This window comes from Rhamphochromis longiceps, linkage group LG6 (assembly GCF_057381845.1).
Source record: "Rhamphochromis longiceps isolate RC_006_pf linkage group LG6, R_longiceps_female_GT1.1, whole genome shotgun sequence".
Taxonomy (NCBI): Eukaryota; Metazoa; Chordata; class Actinopteri; order Cichliformes; family Cichlidae; genus Rhamphochromis; species Rhamphochromis longiceps.
Window position 1 is genome coordinate 2768249 of NC_140562.1, and position 10490 is coordinate 2778738.

General features: G+C 42.7%; 1 protein-coding gene across 1 annotated transcript in view; it reads right to left on the reverse strand.

Moving 5' to 3' along the window:
* Positions 1-4178: 4178 nt before the first annotated feature.
* Positions 4179-10490, reverse strand: part of tmem176 (transmembrane protein 176) — a 19554-nt gene continuing 13242 nt past the window's right edge. Inside the window, exons 6-7 of the mRNA XM_085408916.1 lie at positions 7370-7486; positions 4179-6829 (exon numbers count right to left, since the gene is read on the reverse strand). Of these exons, the coding sequence (XP_085265042.1) occupies positions 6770-6829; positions 7370-7486 (177 nt within the window). The 3' untranslated portion in view covers positions 4179-6769. The remainder of the gene's footprint in view (positions 6830-7369; positions 7487-10490) is intronic.

Here is a 10490-nt window from a genome sequence, read left to right on the forward strand (position 1 = left end):
CGTATGAATAAAGGACGTCTGCCCCCTGCTGGGACGAGTGTGCAGCTGCATGCAACATGAAACAGTCTTATGTACCCGACAGTACAACACAGTACTCTACAGTACAACACTACTCTATTACACATCACAGTACTCTACAACAGTACGCTACGGTACGCTGCACTGCACTGCACACGGACTGAGCTGTGGTTGTTTGTTGCCGTTGTTTATCTGTGCAGGTGAGAAGTCTGTTCTCTCTCATGTTGGTAATGTTAGGGTGCAGTTAGAGAATATTTAAATTCAATGCTCAAACAGGATGGTGCAGCAGACCTCACAGGAACACTGGTAAAAACCTCTGGCAGCTGACACAGTCTAATAAAACAGTTTAAAGAAACAGGAACGAGGAAAGGGAAGTATGTGCCACTGTTGGTTCTTGTGTTTCGTTCTCATGCTCTCCTTTTCTCTCTTCTCTTTCTGCTCAGCCACAAACTGGTTGTGGCCCCAATAGGCCAGTTTAGACCTTTTTGGAGGGGTGCCCAGACACCCCTAGATTTCATCACAGCAGTAATTATCTGCAATTATAATAGCAAATAATTCGATGTGATTCTCTAGTTCAAACAATTAGTGTGTGATTGTCAGTGCAAAGAAGGAGTAAGGAGGATGGAGAGAGAGACAACAGAGAGTCTGTTTAAGAGCAGGAAGAACCAGGTGAGTTGTCCACTGACCTGGTTCTTCCAGGTGAGTTGTTTGGTGTTTTTCGAAAAACGATTTTTCTCAAAATAACCTGACATGCATCTCATGGGTGCATTTCAGTAGCTTATGATACGAATGGTAGCATTTAAGAGATGGCAGCATTAATGTTACTTGTTTGAAAAGGTAACAAGCTTTAACACGTAACACACGTTTTGCCATATGGCAGTAAAAATAACACAGAAACGTATTCAGTGATATTTGTAAGTAAGTAAGTAAAATTTTATTTATATAGCACATTTCTAGATAAAAGATCACAAAGTGCTTCACAAGGTATAAAACAAAAACAGTCAAAAGTTAACAAAATGCAATTTTAAAAAGATGTTTTTAGCTGTTTTTTAAAAGTAATCACTGAGTCTGCAGATCTTAAGTTCTGAGGAAGAGAGTCCACAGTCTGGCGGCCACAGTGGCAAAAGCTCTGTCACCCTTGGTTTTCAGTCTTGTATACTGAATAACAAGTAGGCCCTGATCACAAGACCTCAGGGACCTGCTAGGGGCATAGGGCTGTAAAAGTTCAATGGTGTAGGCTGGTGCTTGTTCTTGAAGAGCCTTAAAGGTCAGAACCAGAATCTTAAGATGGACTCTGAATTCAACGGGGAGCCAGTGCAGCTGTATAAGCAACGGTGTTACATGAGAGTATTTAGATGTTTTGTCAGAAGCCTTGCTGCAGCATTTTGGACAATCTGCAGACGCTCCAGGGAGTTTTTGTTTAGACATGTAAACAGTGAATTACAGTAGTCCAATCGTGATGAAATGAATGCATGAATAACAATCTCCAGTTCAGTATGAGACACTGTAGGGCTCAATTTAGAAATGCTTCTTAAATGATAGAAGCAGGACCGAACCAGAGATTTGACGTGGACATCCAGGGTAGGAGCAGAATCAAAGGTTACCCCGAGGTTCCTGATAGACGGTTTCACAAATGTTGAAAGAGGACCAAGAGCATTCATTATGTCAGGTACATGTCTGTCTGGAGCACATACAAGGACTTCAGTCTTTTCTTCATTAGGTTGGAGGAAGTTGTCGGCCATCCAACCTTTGATGGTTTCTAAGCACACATTTAGAATCTGCAGCTTAGAAACATCTTCAGGTTTAAAAGACACGTACAGCTGGATGTCGTCTGCTGCTGCAGGACATCCAAAATCCTTCAGTGGGAACACACTGGTTCTAATACAGCACTTATCTATTGTACCGGAGCACTTTGATCACTTCATGCAACATCACTCACTCACTCATACGAGTGTGGCCGGATGGCTAAACTCCAGCTTCCGCGGCTGGCTAGGGCGATCCTCAGCTCCATATTGTGCTGGTATTGCAAAACTGGTACTGCCTCTCCTGGTTGCTCCCAGTTTGTGGAGAGTCATTGTGGTTTTATCTTATTTTATATTAATAAATGAAACTGTTAATGTTTGAGCCGGCCTCAGTGTGCATCCCTGAACCTGTGCAAACGTTGTTGGGTATTTTATTCCCAAACGATTTTATTTCCTGGGGTGAAATTCCCCTAGGTGGTGTCATTGTATTACACTTTTTTAATAGCCCCGCCGACCACTTGGTCACACAAGCACTTGTGTTGTATGAATGAAAGTGCTTTCCATGTGACCTTCACACTGCAGTGAACACATCTGAGAACAACGTGGATTCAGTGTCTTGCCCAGAAATACTTTGGCTTGCAGAGTGGAGCAGCCAGGGATTACACCACCTCTACAGCCGGTGTGGATGGTTGTGGACTGCTCCGCTTGACTACACAGCCAGCTGGATTAGTAGAGTCTTGGTCTGTCAACCTTCTGAAGTGCTCGGCCTCCCAGAGACTGCTGACTGTTATACTGAGTACTTTTTGTAATGCTGAGCATCAGATTAGTTTTTTCCTTTGCTGTGGAGGTATGATCAATGTATGATACGTCTTTAAGACTTCAGCATACATACTGGCACCCAAAGTAAACTACAAATTAAGCTCACGGACAGTCAGGCCTCCTTTCTTTAGCTTTGACAAATATTGATGGGTCTGTCTAGCACAAACCCCTCGCTGGAACGCGACAACTCTACTAAAGCAAGACGCAAGCCACCAAAGTTCTGTGTTACTCGTGCACGAGGGAGAGAACTGACGAGCGTTCTGTCGCTCACCCCATCGCTCACCCCATCACTCTCATCTGCTCCCTCGTAGCACTGCTCTTTATTGAGGTTACATGAATATGCATAGCTTCATTAACATATCGTGTGTGGTCAAGATGTGACCCTGTGAACAACTCCCCTAAATCTGCTGGCCTGGACGTCCAGCAGTTCAGCTAAACAAAAGGTGCTTATACCAAAGCAGACATGGATGAGTTTACCATAAAACAAGGTACGAACTCTCTCATGACCCTAGGATGTGTACGTATATCAGAGGGAGGCACACCGGCTTTGCAGACTGCTAAGGATCAGACATATCAATATGCAATGATTATACACCTCTAAAATATATGGTTATATATTTCTAAGCATAAATGACAATCCACAATATAAACCTAACAAATAGGAAGTCATTTTTCTATCTTGTAATAAATCTGTAGAGTTTGGTTCTAGTCTTTCACTGACTACTACTGTTACGAACCCAGTAAAGAAAGGAAAACTATCCAAACAACTCCAGGCAATAAAAACCAAACAAAAATATAAATACAGCAAATTTTATTCCAACATGCTCTAAAATGCTTCAGCGTTTTGTCCTGAAGATGGCAGCAGGAGGCCTGTAAGTGCCCTCATAATGTTTTAAATGTCTTTTTTGTCATCTTATAAACTTTAATTCTCACCGTAGAAAGAGCTGGTTATTCTTTATTTACGAAGAAGGCCTGCAGGTTGGTCATTTTTAATGGAACAGGAAATGCCAGCACTGCAGATTTGCAGTGTATACAGCAAGATAAAATGGTTAACAACAGAGTAGCTGTCCTTCACAAACCACCGTGTAAGTTTGAAAACATCTCTGTGTTGGCCCTGCGTCAGTCTAACCCAGGCGACACTCTGGAGCCTCCAAAGCCTCTTCAACCAAGCTGTACCAACAAACCTGACCAAACTAACAAATACTGAAACAATGATACTGTAAAGTGTCTCCACAGAGATGCTAAGGTGAATAAGAAAAGTGAGAAAAAAGCTCCAAGTGAAACTGAGAGAACTCAAAAGGACTGTGACAGAAACTCACAACAGGAATCACAATGTGGCCCATTCCCCTGTGTAGCACTGCTGAACTGGAAGTTTGGGTCCTCCCACTATTCAAATTCCACTTTAATCTCTGGGCAAGTTGTTAAATTTACTTTAGTATAGAACACTTTCTGGTCTTTTTGACCACTCAGAGCACTTTACATACATACCTGTGAGCTATAAAATTAGTCTCAAGTGAGGACGCTAACACCTGATGACAGAGGTGCTTCATTTGTTGCACAGTCCAGTGTTGACAGTGTGCTTTTGTCTCACGCAGTGGGTTTGATGTGTTTATTCATTTATGACGTTTTCAAATTTTACACAAAATACTGTCAAAGATGGCACGAACAATTCTCTTAACACCAATCTTATCACAATAACATTTTTATTTGAAACATGGTCTCAACACTGCACACAATGTTGTATCCTATGTGCCACACCTACGTTTAAACCTGAAAGAGGAAAAAAACCTGGACTGGACTGTGAAGAAGAAGTCCCAGGGTTTGTTTCTGACTGGGTGCCTTCTTCATGCAGGTACGTTTCTTCCACATTTAGTGAAGTTTCTTGTTTATGTCATTTGAAAATTGCAGAACCTTTTCTCTTGATTACAAAATCAGGATCTTTCAGCTATGAAATTCTTCAGATACAAAAACCATGATCCATTTTTTCTTTCAAGGCAGTGCATTTCTATATGGTCCCTGTATGCTATCAGAAGACTTTATTTATCCCCAAGGGGCCATTAACAAACAATTGCCCCTTGGGGATAAATTGTTTGTTAATGGCCCCTTGGGCAACTACTCAGCAGTTGTGACTGGACATAGCCAAACGCTCCACATTCATATGTGACATCATCTGCCACACATAACAAGTACGGTTGTCTTAGAGGAGAATACCAGAATAAAAAGTCTTTAGTCTTGGATAAAAATGCGTCCCTGCACACATGGCTGCACTTAGACTGTGATGTGCCGTCCATGAACCATTAATCCAGTGTTGAACAGTTATTACTAGGGGTGCAACGATATTCGTATCGATATTGAACCGTTCGATACAGTGCTTTCGGTTCGGTACGCATATGTATCGAACAATACAACATTTGTAATTTATTTTATCAACTTTCCTTCTGACGATGCTGTCTGTGTTGAGCGCTCAGTGAATCTGCGTTCGACTACTCCGCCTAGGCTGCACTGTCGAGCGCAGATCCACTGAGCGCTCAACACAGACAGCATAGTCAGGAGGAAGAGCGCAGGGCAAGCTAGCAAGACACATGGACCTCCCCCACCCTCATTCAGATCTGGCGTTTGGAATTATTTTGGTTTTCATGTGACGTATGACCCTGAAGGTAAGCGCGTCATGGACTAAAGTAAAACAGTATGTTGGATGTGCCATGCAATGCTCAATTACATGGGTGGGAACTAGTGTGTTAGCGCAGTTAGCTCGTTAACGTGTTGGCTGTCTAGCCCCATGCACGGGGCGATCGGCGGTAGCTCGTTAACGGAGATTTTCCGTGTTGTGGCGTTAAGGTAATTTCAACGAGATTAACCTGAAAGCACTAGTGGGAACACGACGAATATGACTGCACATTTACGCCGACATCATCCTAGTGCAAAGACAAAAACAACAAGCATGCTACTAACTTTAGCCGAGTCATTTAGACAGCTGTTAGCACGTGATTCTCCTTATGCTGCTGAGAATATAGCCCAGAAGAAGCGGATAGTATAGCTTTTATTTTGGAAAGAGACATTTCTCTGTATAATAAACTCTCTTTTCCAAAGATGAGTGATTCCTCAATCAGATACAGGGCTCGCAATATCGCTAGCCTGACGTCCTGGGGCTAGCGATTTTTTTCAGTCGGGCTACCAAAATCTATCTCTGCCCTGCCCGTCGGGCTATTGTAGGAAAAATATATGTCAATGCTTTTGCATTCTTTCAGAAATGTAGCTGGGTAATTATGTCATTGGCATCGGTGAGCCACTGTCAATATGTGACATATTGAAATCGCGTTTGAATTTGCGCTTGTTTTTTTGCTTTCACTTTGCAATCGTGCGAACTGTGTATAGAGAGCGACAGCACTGATCTGTGAGTGATGATCATTTGTGCACCAATTCCTCTGACATCGTCTTATTAATCGTTAGCTTACTATGCAAACATGACAAGTGAAATCTCCCGCAGCTTAAACATGTGAGAGGTTGATCGCGCAGAGAATCGCTGAGCTTATGTGAGTGCCTGTGTAAAAGCAGCAGGATTTATATTTGACTACGATGACCTGGATGACTGAGAACCTTCACAGACAGATATATATTTTAGTTCTGCTGAGCCAAATAAGACAGGTCAGGGTGAAGAAGTGAGAGCCAAAGAAAAGCTTACCGCAAAACGGAGAAGTTATGACAAATCAGACTATAAGGCAAAAAGAAAGTGCAGCTTTATGGTTTCATGGACAAAAGAATTTCTGTGGCTGCAATATGACGAGCTAAATAACCAGGGCTGCACATAAGTGGTCCGCAGGTGCGCATTCGCTGTCAAAATAAAAAACACGCACAAGGGTTAGGGTTAAATTTAAAAACTGTACTTTTGAGTTAAAATATATATTTATAATTTTAATAAATGACAAATTAAAAAGGCATGAACATTTTTTTTTGTATCGAAAAAATATCGAACCGTGACACCAAAGTATCGAACCGAACCGAACCGTGAATTTTGTGTATCGTTGCACCCCTAGTTATTACGTCTGTGTGAAAGGCCCTTGACAGAACTGGCACACTTGTGTAAACATGGCAGGTAGCAGAGTAAATAAGTGGTAGATGTAAGGGGTTAGATAAATTCAAGACTTTCAATCATCAGGACACAGATGATCAATCAGTCAAAGGATAACTGATCAGTTCAGGTCGGGCGATGTAAGCAGTGTTGAAGTGGGTGGAGCTGCTTCACCGAGAGGCTGCAAAAGAAATAAAGAGAGTCGGTGTTTCAGACATCTTTCCAAATCACAACCGAGTTGGCAAAAGTACAGACATTCTGTACTTAAGTAGAAGTCCAGATACTACTGTTAAAAAATACTCCAGTAAAGGTTGAAGTACTGATTCAACTCATTCACTCGAGTAAAAGTAAATATTACAGACTCCAACATGTACTCAAAGTAAGACAGCAAATAGTAGTTCTTTGCAGCGCATTTCTATTTTTGTGCAAAGCATGAAGTTGATGTGAAGGTGGAATTCAGGATCTCAGCATCATCAGCTAAAATTCATATGAATCTCTGACCATGAACCCACAGCCACTGTGCACCAGTCACACACTGGCCTTTACTTTAAACCCATCACAGTGAAGCAAACCAGCCTGTTTATCCTGCTCTAACCTGCAGAGGATTGTCATGCAGCAAACAAAATGTTGAGATGGGTATTGTAGCTGACATTGTTGCAGATTTGATCCAGATGCACTTTGAGTATGAAGACTATGAAGAGTTTGAGAGCTGGATACTTACAGTGTATGATACGAAGCTACGCCTCTGCCTGAAGAGAAGGACACAGAGAATGGCAGCGATGACTGTCTGGGCCAGAGTGAAGACGAGGAGGGACGACTTCACTCCCCTGCTCAGCCTCTGTTGTGAAAAGTACATACATTTCACACAAGATGCATTAATTATTGCACAATTTATCCATGCTCAGTGCCATTACTTGTGCTTTTGCTGTATACAAGCAAAGTAATCCATCCATCGATCTACTTAAACTAATGAATAAATGTCTGGATGGATCATTAACATGAATGATGAATTATTTCAAGTCTATATTCTATATTTTATTGAAAAGAGTATGAAGGCAAGTGGGAGATTCTTATTTTGAAATTCTTTATCATATTTCTTGTTTCATAATGGTCCAAATGTTTTCTGTGTGTTGTCTCCAGACAGGCCAGTTTCGTGCTCATTGACTATTAAGCTGTGTCTTGGATATGTGCAGAATGGGTTTTGGTAAATAAGCATCATCTGTAAAAACCCCCAAACAAACATCTGCATGACAGCATTTGTTGCTCCACAACCCAGATGTATGTTCAGAATGAGTTGGTCCTTCACAGATGTAAAACCTAAACATAGATGCACTGTTGCACTCCTACACCATCAGAAACGCTGTCTATAGTCTGTGTCCTCCAACAAGATAACTGCCCATTGAAAAACTGTTTCATAAGTGTCATAAGACAGTTTTCCAATTCTTATCAGTCCATCTTAAATCAGCTCATGTCCAGGGAAGTTGGAGACGTGTCTCGACTGTGTTTACATCTGTTTTTTCTTTGCATGGAACAATTTTAACTTGCATTTGTGGCTACAGTGGACTGTATTAACTGCCAGCTGCTGCATGAAGCCCACACAGTGATTTCCAACACAGGCTTGTATCTGTTTTTAATATCACCACTATTTATAGTAGTCAGCACTGTCCTTGGCCTAACAGATGTTTCGTCAATCAGTAAAACACTCCACAGAGCTGGCCCTCCAGTCAAACCCATTGACACTGAAGAACAGCTTTGGTTAGGACATGGTTAGGACCCTAAGGTCACTCTAACACAGCCCCTTACAGAAATGCTTGTGCTCTAGCTGCGGACATAGCCTCACCATTCCAGGGCTTGGTTTTTTAGCATAGACACATACTAGATACTGGGTGGGAATCGAACGTACGACTCCCGCTCCAAAGGTGTGTAGTCTTACCACTAGACTATCCAGCTACTTTTCTTGAGTGGGCCAGACACACACATCATAAACCATTCACTCGTACTTTGTACAGTGTAGTATTGTACAAATCATGGTGTCGTACAAGAGAAGTCCAATAGGATCGATTTTAAAGTTCTTTTATTGGTTTTTAAATGTCTTAATGGTCTTGGGCCTTCTTATCTCTCAGATCTGCTTTTACCATACGAACCCTCGCGGACCCTGAGGTCCTCTGGTACTGGCCTTTTGATTGTCCCTAAAGTCAGGACACATGCTCACGGAGAGGCAGCTTTTCAGTGGTATGGTCCTCGTCTGTGGAACAGCCTGCCGGAGGAGCTCAGGGCCGCAGAGAACGTACATGTTTTTAAGAACAGGCTCAAGACCCACCTTTTTAATTTAGCTTTTACTTAGCGTTTATTTATTTTATGCTTATTTATTCTATCCTGTTATTCTATTATTAATTTAGACTTTACCTAATATTTAAGATAAGATAAGATAAGATAAGATAACCTTTATTAGTCCCACACGTGGGAAATTTGTTTTGTCACAGCAGGAAGTGGACAGTGCAAAAGTTATGAGGCAAAAATTAGAATACAATAAGAATAAATACAGTACACAACTGTACAGAATAGAATAAAATAAAATACTATATACAGTAGAATAAAATAAAATAAATATACAATAAGATAAAAATAGAATACAAATACAAATACTATATACAACTGAGTAAAAATACAACGATGACAGAAAGGATTATTGCACTTAGTATTATTGCATATGTATGGATGTGTGTGCTTGATCAGTTAAAGTCTTTATTATGGAGTCTGACAGCAGTGGGGAGGAAAGACCTGCGAAATCTCTCCGTCCCACACCGTGGGTGCCGCAGTCTCCCACTGAAGGAGCTGCTCAGTGCTGTCACAGTCTGCTGCATGGGGTGGGAGATGTTGTCCATCGGGGATGACAGCTTAGCCGCCGTTCTCCTGTCACTCACCACCTCCACTGGGTCCAGAGGGCATCCTAGAACAGAGCTGGCCCTTCGGATCACCCTGTTCAGTCTCTTCCTGTCCCCAGCAGAGATGCTGCCGCCCCAGCAGACCACACCATAAAAGATAGCAGAAGCCACAACAGAGTCATAGAAGGTCTTCAGGAGTGGGCCCTCCACTCCAAACGACCTGAGTCTCCGCAGCAGGTACAGCCTGCTCTGCCCTTTCCTGTAGAGGGCGTCTGAGTTATGAGTCCAGTCCAGTCTATTGTTCAGATGAACACCAAGGTACCTGTAGCTGTCCACAGCCTCAATGTCCATACCTTGGATGTTCAGTGGTTGCAGTGGAGAATGCTTGTGCCTGCGGAAGTCTACCACCAGCTCCTTGGTTTTACTGGCGTTGATCTGGAGGTAGTTCAGCTGGCACCAGTCCACAAAGTCTTGGGTCAGACCTCTGTACTCCTTGTCGTCCCCATCAGTGATGAGGCCGACTATTGCAGAGTCATCAGAGAACTTCTGCAGGAAGCACTGGGTGGAATTGTGGGAGAAGTCTGCAGTGTAGATGGTGAAGAGGAACGGAGCCAGAACCGTTCCCTGTGGGGCCCCCGTACTGCAGACGACCCTGTCCGACACACAGCCCTGAGTCCTCACATACTGTGGTCGGTCGGTGAGGTAGTCCAAAATCCAGGTAGTGAGGTGATGGTCCACTCCAGAGTTCACCAGCTTGTCCTTTAGAACCGAGGGAAGAATGGTGTTGAAGGCACTGGAGAAATCAAAGAACATGATTCTCACAGTGCTTCCAGCGGTCTCCAGGTGAGCGAGGGAACGATGTAGGAGGTGAATGACGGCATCATCCGCTCCAATGCCAGGCTGGTAGGCAAACTGAAGTGGGTCCAGTGATGAGCTTATTAGGCGCCGAAGCTGAGC